At 47.3% G+C, this 18,249-nt stretch overlaps 1 protein-coding gene across 1 annotated transcript; it reads left to right on the forward strand.

The window, feature by feature from the left end:
- Positions 1 to 2,681: 2,681 nt before the first annotated feature.
- CNGA4 (cyclic nucleotide gated channel subunit alpha 4) lies at positions 2,682 to 7,496 on the forward strand. Its single transcript, XM_065946235.1, has 6 exons — positions 2,682 to 2,743; positions 2,871 to 2,972; positions 3,171 to 3,277; positions 3,573 to 4,218; positions 4,973 to 5,322; positions 7,036 to 7,496. Exons 1-6 carry the CDS (start codon positions 2,682 to 2,684, stop codon positions 7,494 to 7,496), a joined length of 1,728 nt encoding a protein of 575 aa, XP_065802307.1.
- Positions 7,497 to 18,249: the final 10,753 nt, after the last annotated feature.

The raw sequence follows: 18,249 nt of genomic DNA on the forward strand, positions 1-18,249 counted from the left end.
AGTGGGGCTCTTGATGTGAGTACCTATTACCTGACTGTGTTCACTCTATGGAATTCATCAAGCTGTGTATTTAGGAAGTATGTACTTTTCTATATGTATGGTCTAGTTACTATGCGCTGAATGCATGAGAAGTCACTTCAGTCATGTCTGACTCTTTGCAACACTATGAACTGTAGCCTGCCAGGCTCGTCTGTCCATGGGATTCTACAGGCAAGAACACTGGAGTGGGTTGTCATGCCCTCCTCCAGGGGATCTTCCTGGCCCAGGGACCAAACCTCCTCTCCTGGGACTCCTGCACTGCAGGTGGATTCTTTGCCGCTGAGCCACCAGGAAAGTTCTCTGGTTACTATGCTATATAACAAATCATCCCAAACTTAGTAGGGTAAAATAACGGTCATTTTATTATGCTCACAGATTCTGGGAATTCATATAAGACAGGACAAGAATGGCTTATCTCTGTTCCCTGATGTCTGGGACCTCATCTAGAAAATTCAAACATCTGGGGGTGACTTGAGGCTGGTGACTGAAATCATCTGGAGGCTTCTTCACTCACATGTCTGATGCCTGAGACAACTGGAATAACTTGAAGGCTGAGCTCAGCTGAAACTGTCAAAGTACAGGCACATGACTGTTCCTGTGGCTTGAGCTTCTCACAACATGGCAGCCAGGTTGTAAGAGGCACCATCCTGAGAGAGCTTCTGGACAGTGAGTGTTCTAAGAAAACCAGAAGGAAGCTGCTTGGCCTTTTAGGATCTAGTCTCAGAAGCCACACATCACTCCTGCTTTACTCTATTGACTAAAACAGTCACAAGGAAGGAAAATCAAAGAATTTTTGAACATTTTTTAAAACTGTCACAATATTATACAATTGTAATAGTAACAATACTGGTGCTAAGTGTTTTGGCTGAAAGGCCAGTGATAGGGATCATAAGAGAAAGAACAGATAGGGACGATAATGAGCTCAGTTAAAAGAGCAAATGGGCTACAGGTGACTGTGCAATATCTGAGTGGGGACATCCTGTGAACACTTAGTGGTATAGATAGGTCTGGAGCTCAAAGAGAGTTACTGGGAGTCATTAGATGGGAAATGAGATCCTGTGGGCGACCCAGATTGACCAGAGAGAGCTGGGAGGATAGAAAGAAAGTCCATCAGAGTTCAGGAAAAGCACACCAAAACAGGAGGGATAGGCAGAGGGGCTTATGAAAGAGACTAAGAAGAAATAAACAGAAAACCAAGAAATTATGGTATCAATACAAGTCATGGGAAAAACATATTTCAAGAAAATAAAATATACTGTTGTAGACCATAGATGTTTCTTCCAAGACACTCTCTGAAAACACAAATCTAGCCATATCATTTAACTGTGCAAAACATTTCATGCATTCTCCATTGCCTTTAGATAAGCTGCTAGCTTTATAACATGGCTGACAAAGCTTTCCCTGAGCAGTCATCTGTCAACCATTCAGCCTCATCTTTCACCACTAGCCTCTCAGATTCACTACAAAAACCAATTGATGTTCCCCTAGTCACCTATGCTTTTTGAAATCTCTGTGCCTTTCCATGCTCTTTGCACTTTGCCTGTAGCACTCTTCACTCTTCCATCTCTACACTTAACTAACTGCTATTCATCCTACAGAACCCAGTCTCAATTGGGACCTTTCCTATGCACTGCAATAACTCGCTGTGTACCTACCTAATTGAGTACTCATCAGACTAACATATAATTGCCTATCTATCTGATGCTTCCCCCTACTAGACTTCGAGTTTATGAAGGACTCCTTGGAATGTGTTTCATTCATCTTTTATCCCCAGTACTTTGCATAATTTTGACCTGGCACAAAGCAGGTGTTTTGATTATGACTTTTTGACTGAGAAAAATGATATCAGTGAAAGGGACATCAAGTTGAGGGAGAAGTTTTAGGATTTTTTTTATTATTTTTTTCTGGTATGGGAGGTTTAAGCATGTTCACAGAAAGGGAAAACTGAAAGAGGTTAAGGATTTAGATAACACAGGAAATAACTGGTGAGATCAGGCACAAGAGGTAACAGGAGGGGGATGAGGACCAAAATGCCACAGGATGGCCCCCAACACACTCATGCAGCAGGAAGGGCGTAGACAAGGGTGCAGATGATGGAACCAGAGCTCACATTGATATGACAGGCATTCTCTGTCCCTGGAGACTAGTTCAGCACCTGACACCTGACATAGCTGAGAGTACATAGCTGTTAAAAGAATAAAAAGTGAGGTTCAAGCTGGGAACTTGCACAAGGTAGAACAGAATGAATTCCTAAACCTACACAGGCAACCAAGTCTCCCCACTAAAAAGCCCTTATGTAGTTCAGCTTTGAGGAAGGTGGAGGAAGACAAGGTTCAGCCTCACCTCTGAGGCATACACCCCCACCATCTCCAAGGACCTCATTAGAGATGTTTAGTTGGATAGGTGTAAACTCTGGCCCTAGGAGACAGGGCGGAGCGCTGGAGCCACACAGCTTCTACCCCTTCAGTAGCAGCTGGCTCTGGTGGCGTTGCTAAGAGCTTCAGAAGCCAAAGAGGGAGGAATTGCAGCTGGAGACCAAGCGCAGCTTCTTCCGGACAGGCAGGCCCTAGCCCCCACTTCCTGAAACCCCCTGCAGGCAGAGGCCCTGGATATCTCATCCCCAGGCAGCAGGCCACAGAACCATGAGCCAGGACAGCAAAGTGAAGACGACAGAGTCCAGCCCTCCTGTCCTGACCAAGGCCAGGTGAGAGATCCTGGTCCCCGGTGTCAATCTGCCTCACCAGATGGAGCCTGATCCCTCCTTGCTGCCCCGGGTGGCAAGGGCAACAGTGAACCATGGATAAATGAAACCTGATTTCTCTTGCCCACAGGAAGTCTCTACCGGTCCTGGACCCATCTGGGGATTACTACTACTGGTGGCTGAACACAATGGTCTTCCCAGTAATGTATAACCTCATCATCATCGTGTGCAGGTTTGGCGCTATGGGAAGGGCCCTAAGCTGAGACCAGAGATAGTGAGTGAGGCCCAGGAAGAGGGTGGGCCCTTGCTCGGGGCTGGTGTGGGGGCGGCGCCAATGCAAGGGCCCAGGTTTAATGCTCAGCGGCTAGGGGACAATACCTCGCACACAGAGGGATCCCTTAAGCCAATTCCTTCTGTCCCTACCACACAGAGCCTGCTTCCCCGACTTGCAGCATGGTTATCTGGTGGCCTGGTTAGTGCTGGACTACACGAGTGACCTGTTCTACCTCCTGGACATCGTGGTGCGCTTCCACACTGGTCAGTGTGTCTCAGGACTGACCCTTCCATGTTCCCTTCCTAAGGAGAGCCTCTTAGTAACAAGAAAGTGACCCCCTCCCTCATAGCACCGTCACATGTCTCTATGTTTACAATACCCCAGTGCTCACCCCAGAAGCCCTGGAGCGGGGTTAGGCCCAACCCCATCCTGTCCCTATAACTGTCTCCCGTGCTGCCCTGGCCTACCCACCCTCAACCTCATTACCGGAGCAGGAAGGTGCCCCGACTCCGCCCCATACCTGACCCCACCCACGGCTGAGCCCCCTTCCCCCACCAGGATTCTTGGAACAGGGCATCCTGGTGGTGGACAAAGGTAGGATCTCGAGTCGCTACGTTCGCACCTGGAGCTTCTTCTTGGACCTGGTTTCCCTATTGCCCACGGATGTTGCCTACGTGAGTCTGGGTCCACACACACCCACGCTGAGGCTAAACCGCTTTCTGCGAGCGCCCCGCCTCTTTGAGGCCTTTGACCGCACAGAGACCCGCACTGCTTACCCGAACGCCTTCCGCATCGCCAAGCTGATGCTTTATATTTTTGTGGTCATCCACTGGAACAGCTGCCTCTACTTCGCCCTGTCCCGGTACCTGGGCTTCGGGCGTGACATCTGGGTGTACCCCGACCCCGCGCAGCCTGGCTTTGAGCGGCTGCGGCGCCAGTACCTCTACAGCTTTTACTTCTCCACGCTGATCCTGACCACCGTGGGCGACACGCCGCTGCCAGCCCGCGAGGAGGAGTACCTCTTCATGGTGGGCGACTTCCTGCTGGCCGTCATGGGCTTCGCCACCATCATGGGTAGCATGAGCTCTGTCATCTACAACATGAACACGGCAGATGCAGCCTTCTACCCAGACCACGCGCTGGTGAAGAAGTATATGAAGCTACATCATGTCAACCGCCGGCTGGAGCGGCGAGTCATTGACTGGTGAGGATGCTGGGGTTCCAGACCAGGACAGGGAGAGGTGTGTGGGATAGACTCTGAGGAAGGTGGCTGGGTTCTTGCTGCCAGGGGGATAAGGCAGGGCACCCAGGATGTGGTATTCATTGGAGCATTCACTGGGTGGAACTTGGAAAAGGATGTCCTCCATTAATTGGGTATGGACTTAAGGAGAGGGGTTGGGTAAGAGACTGACAGGGAGATGAACTCATAGACAAGGAAAGCTAGCCCAGAACCCAGGGAATAGGACCTGCCACCACCTGGTAGGACTCAGAAGGTCCTGGAAGGTGTAAGAGGTAAGAGCGATACTCCTCAGGGGATGACCAACAACAAGATGGTTGACTATGTCATGGAGTCCATACTGTAGGGTGAACAAAGGGAAGTGTCACCAAGTTAGGGACATAGAACAGAAGACCTCTAAAGAAGATGGGCTTTGTGACTGAAGTAGATATTTTTAGTGGAATGGTACAAAACATCATGGAATGGTGGGTGGGTAGAGCCTGACCAGAATTAAGGGTCTGTCCACTGTATGAAGGCTTCCAGGCACTGGATGTGAGAGAAGAGGTCAAAATATGTCTGTGGCCAGGAGATAGTGGACTAAAGATATTTATCAACCAACTGTCAAGTATTCCCATGACCTTTGTGAGAGCTCAGTGTGGTTGGGTTCTTGGCTGAAGCTGAACTGAGAACCCTGATGGAAAATGTAAGGGGCTGGTGAGGACTGCCGCTCCATTCCCCCCAGGTACCAGCACCTGCAGATCAACAAGAAGATGACCAATGAGGTAGCCATCTTACAGCACTTGCCCGAGCGGCTGCGGGCAGAAGTGGCCGTGTCTGTGCACCTGCCCACCCTGAGCCGGGTACAGATCTTCCAGAACTGTGAGGCCAGCCTGCTGGAGGAGCTAGTGCTGAAGCTGCAGCCCCAGACCTACTCGCCGGGCGAATATGTCTGCCGCAAAGGGGACATTGGCCGAGAGATGTACATCATCCGAGAGGGTCAGCTGGCTGTGGTGGCCGATGACGGTGTCACCCAGTATGCGGTGCTTGGTGCAGGGCTCTACTTTGGGGAGATCAGCATCATCAACATCAAAGGTGGGCACCTCAGCATTCGTTCTGGAGACCAGGCTAGGGGAGGGGAGTGGGGACAGCAGAACCCTGTGCTGGGACCAGATGGTCCTTCAGGGCCCACAGATTAAGGACAGCTGGCCCATGCCTGAGTCACTAGAGGGCTCAAGAGAGAGGCAGGACACAGAGGGTCTCTTCCCCGAGAAAAGGCTGAGTCAACGTCCATGAGAAGGTTGGGTCCTTGGAAGAGAAAGTAGACTTGCTCCGTGAGTATTCACCCGAAGCACCAACAGATCAGTGGAAAGTGAAGAGATAATAACAATTAGTAATAATAATGGCTAAAACTTTCTGCATGCTTCCTACATGCCCTGTTCAAAGTTCTTCATGTGTACCAATACATTTAATTCTCACAGCAGTTCTATAAAGTAGGTACTATTATTCACAGTTTAAAAGTAAGGAAATTGGAGCACAGAGAGTTTGGGGAACTTGTCCAAGGTGACATGGGTGGTAAGTATACACACTTGAAGTCAATATGAGAAACAACTTTCTCATAGCCAGCTGGAAAGGAAGGTAGAAGGAATGAACTCCTGCTTACTCCATCAACTCCAGTCCAGGCTAGGTACACTGTACCTAGCTCATTTATTCTTCTTATCAGCCTGTGAAGGAGGACAGCACAGGTAAAGACACCAAGGCCCCAGGAGATGAGAAAAACTTTAAAGGGGTAAGCACGTGTCACTAAGAAACTAACGTGCTCTCAGCCTGGGGATCCCACTCTCCAGTTGTCTTAAAGGCCTCATACTTGTCATCCAAGGACCCCCTCAAGCCCTGTATCTGGTATGCAGTTGGCTACTATCTACCGGACTTTGGACAAATCACTTCCCTCTTTTAGGCCTCCGTTTCCTCACCTACCCAAGAGGGGTGATTTCAAAACCCATAGAGTTATTTGTGAGAATTAAATGAGCTGTATGGGGAGGCACCCAGTGTGCAGTGCCTGGCACATGGTAAGGGTTCAACAAATGGTAGCTCCCTTGCCCTTTCTAAGGTCCTTCCAGCTCTGAGATTTCGCAGCATTCAGAACCTATCTTCCCACCAGCCACCCACCATGATCTTTCTAAAATGCAAATGATACCATACAGGTCCCCTGCTAAAAACAGTTCAATAGTTTCTGTCCTTTAACATAAGGTCTAGACTCCTTGCCAGGGCTGTGGGCCTTGACCTGGCTCTCTCCATCTCTCCCAATCTACTCACACGCTGCACTCTGGCCCCTCTGCCCTGCCTGCTGTATTCTGTAACCACCCAGCTCTTTCCCACCTCCATCCCTCTGCTCATGCTCCTCCCTCTGCCTAGTAGCCCTCCCCTCCTTCCCTAGTTACCTCCCACTCAGTCTAGGCATCGGTTCCTCCAGCTTCCCTGAATTCTCCGCCTTAAAGCTTGTCTGGGGCTCTTTGCCTGTCTTCCCACAGTACCAGATGCTCATCTACACTGCATTGTGCTGTTAGGTAACTAGTCCATCAAATGTCTATTTCCTCTAGACTGGACTCTTGGAGGCAGGTCACTGATACCCACTCAGCACAGGGTCTAGGCCCCACCCAGTACATTACAGAATGAAAGAAGTAATGAGGCAGAAAGAGAGGCTCAGAAGCACAAATGTGGAGGTGGGGGTCCTGGTTCAGGCGGGAAATACCCCCTCACACCCACCCTGACTAACTGTCCTCCCACCTGTCTGCTCCTGGGCCACAGGGAACATGTCTGGGAATCGCCGTACAGCCAACATCAAGAGTCTAGGTTATTCGGACCTGTTCTGCCTAAGCAAAGAGGACCTGCGGGAAGTGCTGAGCGAGTACCCGCAGGCCCAGGCCGTCATGGAGGAAAAGGGGCGTGAGATCCTGCTCAAAATGAACAAGTTGGATGTAAATGCGGAGGCAGCGGAGATTGCCCTACAGGAGGCCACGGAGGCCCGGCTGCGAGGCTTGGACCAGCAACTCGATGATCTGCAAACCAAGTTCGCTCGACTCCTGGCTGAGCTGGAGTCCAGTGCACTCAAGATCGCCTATCGCATCGAGCGGCTGGAGTGGCAGACCCGGGAGTGGCCAATGCCTGAGGAACTCATCGAGGCTGCTGACGAGGGCGAACCTGGGGAGGGAACGTCCAAAGATGAAGAGGGCAGAGCAGGCCAGGAGGGACCTCCAGGCCTAGAGTGACCCCATGTCTATCCCCAGGACTCCCACCACCAAGGGAATTCAGAGTTGTAGAGAAATCTGCCTGCAGAAACTCCACCATCATTTCTGCTGGGTTACAGAGATGGGCGTGAACTGGGTCTGTGTACCACCTAGAGATGCAGGAGTGTAGTATATGTTCAACCTCTGCTCACCAGAACTATACACACACACACGCTTGCACGCACACATACCTATTTGCACATATGCACATTGACTAGGAGACTGTGAAATCCATATAAAATGCTCTGGAGTTCCGCTTCTCAGAGCACACATCTTTCTCACCTACATAAGTCTTACACCCACACCTTATATGTACATTCAGTCACACACCTCATAAGAGAGTCACACACACTCTCATACTGAGTCACACATCAATACACACAGATGCCCTCCGTGGGTCTGCACACACTTGTGAACACACAAAAGCACGCCTATAGCCCTCTTGTTCCAAGGTATCTTTTAGATGCTCCTCCACATGGGAGGTTCACAAGTGTACCCTGCAAACAGCACTTCAATAAAGTATTTGCTTCCTCACTAAGCATTTATGGAGTTGATGGCAAAAAACCAAAGCCAACGTGAGCCAGCCAGGATAAATTCTGTCTGAATTCTGGGTTACAGGGGCAAGGGGCTCAGGCTGTGTAGTAGCTGGTGGGTTTGCATCAAAGAGATGGGAGTACTGATGAATGAAGAATCATTGTGCCCCAGTATAGCAAGCTCACGTATCACACTGCTCTAAGTATGCACATGTTTTCATAGACATTCACATATACACCCTGAGCGTTGCATCTCACAGGAGGGTTTGTGTCCTCAACCTCATGAGCTCTGAGGGGTTCGATCTTGCTTACTAAGCCAGAGTAGATGCCTGCTGCTTTTTCCTTCCTTCATTTCAGCCCTGGAACCTAGGACCAGGGATACCTTACCCTCAGAACTCATTCCAAGGGGAGAATAGTTTCCGGTTACCTGGCCCTATCCTACCATGATGGTTCTCAAAGCTGGCCTTGGTCCTGGCAGAAATCCAGTCCTCCAGCTCTGTACAGCTTTCCAAGATGTAGGGTGGAGAATGGAGGCTCAGTGAAGCAGAATATCATGTTCGGGGACAATTGGAGGTGAGTGTTTCGGGAGTTCTGGAGAAACTTTGACATACTTAGAAGAAGGTCTGCAGGTTTGGGGTAGAAGAGGTGTTATGGGGTCTGTGGGGCAGAGTCAAACGCTGCTTTCATTGCACTTTCACCCTTGTCATAATTTTAGCTCCTCCAGGGCCTGGCCAGTCCATGGGTGTGAGCTGTGCCAGGCAGTACTTTAAAATGTGCTTGGAATTTAATTTACCAACATTAAACTGATAAATTTATATTGCATTGACTAAGTGATGATATACTCAGAGATCAATGCCACTGAAGGAAGATTTATTACTTACAGTCCCCAATAGGAAGAGGGCACAGTATGCCATACAGGACCACATGGGGAAGCACCAGGGTTGGTCAGGAGGCAGAAGGAGCAGGAAGAAAATACGGGTAAAAAGTTTTTATTTCTATAGTGGTAGCAAGTTTTTAGGTGAGGACATCCCCTGTTAGGTAGGAAGCAAAACCCAATTTTGGGTTTTGTGGTTGAAAGGTTCATAATATGACTTTCAAGCACCCACAAAAGTCAGACCACAGGGGAAATGTAAACAACATTGGTCATTAATTTTCTCATGATTTCAAGATGCTGAATCATCAGTTACAGAATATCAGGAATGATTATTATAAGCGGTACGAGAATACAGGGTAGGGCCTCCAGGGCTCTGAGCGCAGGATGTGCTGATGTGTTGTCATGGAGACGGTCCCAGAGTTGTTGGTGTCCCCTACACTGACCAACCTCCTGGATATGATGCAGGTGACACAGAGGGACTCAGATGTGAAGGACTTGAAACAAAACTTTTTCAAATAGCCACAGAAACTGAGACTGGGGCTGGAGCCGAGGTGTCAGGAGAGATTATGAGGGTCATTGCACTTTCGATCATTTCAAAATCTGTGGTTGTTTTGTGATAACCTCCTTACAAATTATGAGACCCATAGGGCTGGCATGGGGTGTCTTGATTATTGCTGGGTCCTCAGAGCTAAAACTATGCCAGGTTTTAGGTACCTAAATATTTATTTGACAATCAGAGATGAGAGTTGAATCAGGTAAAGATCCAATTTTGGAGGAAGATGTGTCAATTTCGCAAGAGATTTTCCTACCATCCCTGCCTTTCAGTCACTTTGCTAGAATGGGTAATGAAGGCCACTTTGATGATTTCTGATGGATTCAGGATGCTAAAAATAAGTTTTTCATTGATAATGTACACACCTGTCCCAAGAGAAGACTCTCCTAGAACAGATGGCTTCTGCCACCTGGTAGAATCCTGACCAACAGCACAAGGAGGGTGATAACTGGCCATCTTGCCTATCCTAGATGCAGGAACAAAATTCTTCTGGAGTCAGCTATGCATCTTGCTGTCTTTGCTTTTCCAGGATGGGAAGATCAGATTCCTCCTGGTGGAGCCACCATACCACAAGACATCTTGAATAACCAAGTTGAGGTCTTCTAGTTGCAGACTGACACCCCTCCTATGTGGGAGACGGCATTTTGACCATTTGGGATCAAGTTGGATAGAGTTGAGCCAGGATGGGCAGCAGGGAACACAATTTTAAGTTCCTGGAATCACAACAACAAAACAACAACAAAAATAATCTTTTAGTCCAAAGAGTATTATTTACTGTGTGTCAATTGCTAGGCTAAGCACTTATCTATGTGGCAGGAAACTTCACAGAGGCATTCATTTGGGTTTTGTTCATTTTATCCCTCCTCTCATCGTAAAAAAGTTCCTGAAGCTTTGTATCCCCCAGACTTAAAGCTTTTCAAATTGCAGTGTCAAAATAAAAATGTTCAGAAACTCTCTGCCCTAGCTTTTGTTTATAAAAACAGGGCTCCCAAGAGGGAGGAGACATATGTATACTTATGACTGATTCATGTTGATGTTTGGCAGAAACCAACAAAATTCTGTAAGCAATCATTCTTCAATTAAAAATAAATAAATTTTAAAATAATAAAACAGAACAATTATAACAATATACTATAATAAAAAAAAAGAAAAACACAGAGCTCCAAGGTTTTCACAAAAACTTCACCTAAGGGTGAATTGTGCCCAACCGTCTGTGAGGGCTTAGAGTTGAAGAAGCAGATGCTTCTGTACTTCTGAGGGAGGAGATTCTCTAAGACTAAGGAAAGAAATGGGATTCTTGAACATTATATTAGTTTTCTTTTACTGAAGTAACATATTGCCACAAACTTAATAGCTTAAAACAGTACTCAATTATTATCTCACAATTCTGAGTCAGAAATCTGAGCACAGTGTGGCTCTACTGGGTCCTCTGGCTCTACTGGGCCTCCCAAAACTAAAGTCAAGGTGTCAGTTGGGCTGGGCTGTTATCTGAAGTCTCTGGGAAGAGTCTGCTTCCAAGATCATTCAGTTGTTCAAAGAATTCAGTGTCTTTTGGTCGTGGAACTGAGATCTTTACTTCCTTGACACATGGCCCCTTTATCTTCAGGCCACTAGAGGCATGTTAAGTCTTTCTCATTCTCCAAATCTCTTACTCCTGCTTCTCTTATAAGACTGAGAGATACATCTGCTTTTTAGGATCATATGATTAGATTAGGCTCATCCAGTTAATCCAAAATAATCTCCATATTCTAATTAATGTCAGCAGGTTATCAACCTTAATTGTATCTGTAAAGGCCCTTTTTGCCATAATCACAGAAATAACACCAGAGGGCAAAGATAATGGGAGTCAAAATTCTACCTATCACAGGGTTACTGGGAAGGAAAGAAGCCTGGACCCCACTTTCACCCCAGGCTTAGAATATGGAACCCTAAGGATCAAATCTTTGGAAATGTAGAGAGATCACTTTGCCCCAGGGCGGACTGGAGTCTCAGAGCAGCATCCACTAGAGGGAGCACAGGCTTGAGTGAATGAGGCGCATACCTGCATCACCCACATGGTCTGACTGCCACACAGCCTCCTGGTCTCCAGATACTCTGCCTAACATAAAATCCACTGATGTTTTTATAAGACCCTAAATTTGGAGGAAGAGAGACTGGGAAGAAAGTCACAAAATACAAGGAGATTAAATCTTCAGTAAGATAGTTGGTTAAACATTTAGATGACAACTATCTAATTTAGAGAATCAAGGAAAAATCTAATTTTTTATGACACTGGTGGTAAAGAATCCACCTGCCAATGCAGGAGACATGGGATATACAAGTTTGATCCCTGGGTGGGGAAGATCCCTTGGAGGAGGAAATGGCAATGCACTCCAGTATTCTTGCCAGGAGAATCTCATGGACAGAGGAGCCTAGCAGGTTACAGTCCATAGGGTCATAAAGAGTCAAACATGACCGTCTGAGCACAAATGCAATCATTTGTAACTGCTATATGTAAATTATCTCATTTGGCTCTCATAGCAATAATGGGAAAATTAAATTGCTTTATGTTAATTTTTCCAAATCAGGAAACTGAAGACCACGGGGGAGCTAAAAAAATGACATAGGATTTTGCAAATTTGGACTTCCCCAGTGACTCAGCAGTAAAGAATCTGCCTGTAATGTGGGAGAATTGCAGAAGATGCAAGTTTGATCCCTAGATCAAGAAGATCCCCTGGAGAAGGAAATGGCAACCTACTCTAGTATTTTTGCCTGGGAGATCCCATGGATGGAGGAGCATGGCAGGCTACAGTCCACGGGGTCACAAAAAGTCAGACACGACTTAGTGACTAAGCAACAACAACAAAGTTGTAAAGCTATTTATGCCAGGCCCTGGGCTAAGTGCATTGTCTCAGCTAATCTTTATAAACTATGAGAAACATGCTATTATTTCCCCATTTTGAAATGAGGAAACAAAGGCTCTGGGGGACTAGATAATTTGTCCAGTATCACAAGGCTCCTAAATCACATGGAATGAAACCTAGGTTTGTCAGTTTCTTCTGGGGAGATAAGAAGTGGAACTGCCTCAGCTTGAGGCCAAGGCCAGGCAAGTTCCTTCTTTTCTTGAGAATGACTGTTGCAGGCTGTAACGGCGGTAACCAGGTGGTAACCAGGGGAGAAGGAGCTAGTCATGGTGCAGAGCAGCACTTGTGACTCACCAGCAAGCCAGTGTCGTGAAGTGTGATCTCAAGGCTATCTACCTAGACAAAGGACCACCCACTGCTCTGGAGAAGAGCTGCTAGTTCCAGCTCTCTGCCCTCATGCATACAGCTGTGGGAGGAGTTGGGGAGGAGTTGGGGAGTCACCACCAGATTCCTTCAGGGATTTCAGAACTGGGCCCCCCTGCTGAGAGCCCAGCTGCTTCTGGCTAAGCTCTTCGCCCCACCCCATCTCCATCCCCACCTCTGTAGGACCTAGGTCCTCACCCATTTCCCTCGCTAGGTCACTAACCTCAGAACACCTTGGCCTGGCTAAGATTTGAGATGTACATTCCTTCTAAGTGTTCCCAGTTAGCCATTTCCCCACAGGAGTTTCTTCAGCCCACCCTGCTTCACCTTTTTCTTGCTGAGGGTTTGACTGCTAATGGCAAAGACAGGTAGAAATAAAGTAGCCAGCTTTCTCACAGGGAGTCTGGCCATCCAATCCAGGGAAGATCTGGTACAAACACTAGGAGCCAGGAGTAGGAGGACAGGTGGGTGGATCCCAGCTTGCAGGCGAAGCTAGGGTTTGGTTTGAGGCTTGGATCAGAGGTAGATGATCAATCTGGGTTGAAAATTGGGTCAGGGCATAGCCCAAGTCAGCGTGGGTTTTTGGCTGGCCTAAAAGCACAAAAGATAAGAGTTTGGGGCCAAAATGTGCTGATAGTCAATCAGAGTCAGATGGTACTGAAACATCACTTAGTAGCTGGGGGACTCAGTCTCCTACAAAATTGAAAGAAATGCTTGGAGAATTAAAATGTAAATGAGATTATGAATGGAAACTGTCTATCGGTGCCTGACAGAAAGCAACTGCTCAATAATGAATAATAGCTAAGACCATTATTCTTACCTTTCTAGCAGGTAAGAATGGGAGAAGGCAACGGCAACCCACTCCAGTACTCTTGCCTGGAAAATCCCATGGATGGAGGAGCCTGGTAGGCTGCAGTCCATGGGGTCGTTAAGAGTCAGACGCTACTGAGCTACTTCACTTTCACTTCTCACTTTCATGCATTGGAGAAGGAAATGGCAACCCTCTCCAGTGTTCTTGCCTGGAGAATCCCAGGGACGGGGGAGCATGGTGGGCTGCCATCTATGGGGTCGCACAGAGTCAGACACGACTGAAGTGACTTAGCAGCAGCAGCAGTAGCAGGGAAGAATATGCCTTAGAGGGTTCTGGGGCTCATGGGTTGTGCAGCCTTCCTTGGCCTTAGGCCTAGGGGCTGTGCTGGCCATGCCAAGTCTGGCCAGCAGAGGGCGAAGTGCCTTCTTTCTCTCCCCTCACAGCTCCTTCCCAGGCCTCAGGACTGCTTTCCTTGCACAGCTGGGAGAATTACCCAGGGAGAAATGTAATCTTAAAATCCGGGTCTTGACTGATTTAAGAAAAACCTTATTTAAATTTTCTGACGAAGACAGCAGTGGTGCGGCTGAGCGACATTACTGAGGAAGTTATGCTAAATCAGAGCTCAAGGTATGGATACCTGTTGAGGGCAGCACATGGAATGGCTGGGATCATTCAGGACTGCCCTCTCCCACAGTTTGAAAACTCGTGCTTTTCACCCAGAAGGCATGGACCCTCCCTGTGTCTGGCACTGCTTTTCCATTTTCAGTACCTTGGCCTGTTGTCCTCAGCCTTGCCCTTCACCAGCAGGTCTCACAGGGCCCCAGAGGCACAAATGTATTCCTGGAAGCCTTCTCTGTGTTAAGCCGCCTGGGTGAGCCTTCTATGGCCCTTTTAGCCCTCAAGTAAGGCCCTGACCTGGGCCAGGACCAGCCTTCCCTTGGTTTCTTTCCTCTGCCCAACATCCCTACATGCTCCGGCTCCTGCCCGTCTGTCTTCTCAGCTCATTGCCTCTTTGCTTAATCATGCCAAGAGAAGGACCTTCGATGTGGGCAGGGAGTGTGTGGGCAGGAGCTCAGCAGAGAGGCATATCTGCGCATCACAGAAATGCAGAGAAAAGAAAGGCCTTGAAAGGTGAGGGGAGGAGGCACCCCACACAGTCACAGGGGAGAGACGAAGCCACGGGGCCAGCAGGCTCCCCAAGGAGTAAATGACTGGTTTCCCTCCTAGCTCTGGATCCCAGCTGCCTGTGTGTCAGGGTCAGCGCTGTGGAGGCAGAGCGTGTTCAGGACCACCGTGCGTGAACACTGGGCTCCCCAGGGCAAGTGTGGATGCTTTGTGGACCTTCAGGCTACCTGGAATAAACCCTACCTTATCAAGCAGGTTATTTGGCTGTGCATTCAACACTATGTGCTTTTTTCTTTCATTCTCTCCCTTGCATATTTACTGATGTATTGTTTATTTAAACATTCCCCTCTTATCTCAACTGTGATATAGAATATTGAAAAAAGGATCATGTGCCCACCTTGGGTAGTAGCCTGGGTGATTCTTGAGACAAGGTGATTGTTCTAAGCCACAAGAGTCAAGCAAGGTGGACCAGCACCCCTGCAAGGCACACACATGCATGTGCACGCACATGCACACACACACACACACATAAGCGGGCAGGCACCAAAAACCAGAAAACTGACAACCTTGACAGGACAAGGCCTGAGTCAGAAAGGCAGCTTCCCTGAGGACCGAACCTGGCCCTATTTAAGGGCCTCCTGCACTTTCTTCCTTGATATAGCTTGCTGACTTGTTCTGAAATAAGGGTCCAGGTCTCTGTCCTCTGTCTATTCATACTGACTTTGAAGTTCTCTTTCTGCTGTGATCTAACGTTCCCCTGTTTCCTGGCCCTCAGCAATCTCACGTTCTCTCCAAATGTTGACTTAATCCCTGGCACAAATGGAATCTCCTGATTCTGAGAAATGAGGTTTGACTCTGCTTAGTGTTGCATCTTCATCTTTCCTCCTTCTTCCTAGGCTCATGGTATGTCCCTCTTCCCCCATGTGAAAAAAAGTGAAAGCATCAGTCACTCATGTCAGCTCTTTGAGACCCGATAGACTGTAGCCCACCAGGCTCCTCTGCCCATGAAATTTTCCAGGCAAAAATACTGGAGTGGGCAACCATTTCCTTCTCCAGAGGATCTTCCCAACCCAGGGATCAAACCCAGGTCTCCTACAATGCAGGCAGATTCTTTAACACTGAACCATCAGGTAACCCCACTAGTATCTATGACTTTTTTCCTCTTTACAAACCATCTTCTTGAAACAATTTACACCCACAAACTCCTGATCTTCACCTCCCATTACCCATCTGCACTTGGTTAGAGGGGACAAAATGAGCAAGGTACATAGGTGATGAATAATATGGAAGGCACCACAAAATTATAAGCAACTCAAGGTTCCTTGAGCATAAAAAAAAATAGAAAAGAAATGAGAGTAGAGTGGGGAGTGGTTTGAGAAACTGTTGGAGAAAAGGACAGATGCCAGACACTTGGAATACAGACAAGCAAAAGGGTGACAAGACATGTTCATTGTGGGACTACCGTGGTGGTCCAGTGGTTAAGAACCCGCCTGCCAATGCAGGGGACACGAGTTGGATCTCTGGTCCAGGAACTAAGATCCCACATGCAGTGGGGCAATTAAGCCCATGTGCCAGGACTACTGAGGTGGTGCTCCAGAGCCTATGTGCCCCAACTAGTGAAGCCCGCTCACCCTAGAACCTGTACTCTGCCACAAGAGAAGCCATAGAGAGTAGCCCCCACTTACCACAACTAGAGTAAGCCTACACGCAGCAACAAAGACCCAGCACAACCAAAAACAAAATAAATAAATTTTTTAAAAGAAATGTAATTATGAGAATTACCATAATGAATGAGAGATACAGGTATTACAGAAGTACAGGGGTTAAGAGGCACCTAATCCAGATGTGTGGGATTAAGGAAAGCTTCTCAGAGGAATTTCAGCTTCCGTAAATCCTTTTCCAAGATTAGCAAACTCTCATATCCTCAATTTCTTTGAACACTCTCTCAACTGCCTTGTTAAATAAAGCTAGTCACTGCATGACTGAGGGTGGCTTATCCACACCCACAGTCACCTGCAAGAAAGGGCAACAAGGAAGAGAGAATCCACTCCTTTCCTTGAAGAACTTGATCTGGAAGCTGTACTTAAGGCTTCCATCCACAACCGCTGTCAAGAATGTAGTCAAAAAAGCCACACTTAACTTCAAAAATCTAGGAAACATAATGTGGTTGCCATGACATTTTCATCTATATACTTACAATCTGGTTGCCATGACATTTTCTTCTAAAATTATTCTTTTCTACTAGCTTTTTAAAATTGAGTCTCTACTCACATCAAAAGGTAGGACCCTCCACATGTACACTGGGTTCCATACTTTGCTGCCTTTTCTCAAGAAACTTGCATTAGTGTCTCTGTTTCTCTTGCCTCTTGGTTTCTGTCTGTCTTTCTCTCTCCTTCAGTCTTTCCTACACGTTGCAGTAATTTGATCTGCTACTAAAAATGTTCTAGCTCTTCCATCTTAAAAGTCTTTAATTCCACATCCCCCTCCAGTTACTACCCTTTTTCTTTTCCTTAATCACTACTATTCAAAAAGACTTGTCTCAAGTTGCCTGCTCTCCTTCCTTCCATCACATTCAGTGTTCAGTACATCAGATCCATCTTCTGTCTCTAGTGAAAAGTGAAAGTCGCTCAGTCATGTTCTCACTCTTTGTGACCCCATGGCCAGAATACTGGAGAGGGTAACCTTTCCCTTTTCCAGGGGATCTTCCCAACCCAGGGATTGAGCCCAGGTCTCCCACATCGCAGGCAGATTCTTTAGCAACTGAGCCACAAGGGAAGCCCAGGAATATTGGAGTGGTTAACCTATCCCTTCTCCAGGGGATCTTCCCAGCCCAGGAATCGAACCGGGGTCTCCTGCAGTGCAGGCAGATTCTATACAAACTGAGCTATTGGAGAAGCTATAGGACCTCACCAAAATGGCTCTTTCTGTGGCCAAGGCTCTCCAGGTTCCTGAATTCTGAGTACATTTCTCATCCTCATTATCTTGGTCCAGAAGCAGCATTTGAATACATTCAATGTGTCTCTTTTTGCTTATACGATGTCTTTCTCCCCTTGTTCTCCCCTCACCCCTCCAAATGCTCCTTCTTGGGCTCTTTCGCAGGTTGGTCTTTCGCTATCCAGCCTTTAAATAATGGTATTTTCTAGACTTCTCATCTGGTCCTCATTTCTCCTTATTCAACATACTCTCGTTAATTCTATGGTTCGCATTAATTCCCACAGCCTATGTATTCAGCTTCCTACTGGAATTCCTACTTATGTGTCTAATAGGCATCTGAAACTATACTTGTCCAAAGTGGACCAGATTCCCTGGTGGGAACTTCTGTCTGATAGCTATTACTTTCTCTAAGAAGTCAAGGGCTGTGTTATTTGTTGTGAGTAAAAGTTGGTGTGTGTGTGTGTGTGTGTGTGTGTGTGTGTGTGTGTGTACAGGCACTCACCAGAGTTAGAGATGCAATAAGAGAATTTATGAATCAAGAAAATTTGAAAAAAAAATTGCAAAATGAGAAGAAGTAGGTGACCAGAGAAACAATAAAATTTCTACTCATTCTAGGAAGCAGCATACTAGGAGCACCTG

This window comes from Muntiacus reevesi, chromosome 9, assembly GCF_963930625.1.
Source record: "Muntiacus reevesi chromosome 9, mMunRee1.1, whole genome shotgun sequence".
Lineage (NCBI taxonomy): Eukaryota > Metazoa > Chordata > Mammalia > Artiodactyla > Cervidae > Muntiacus > Muntiacus reevesi.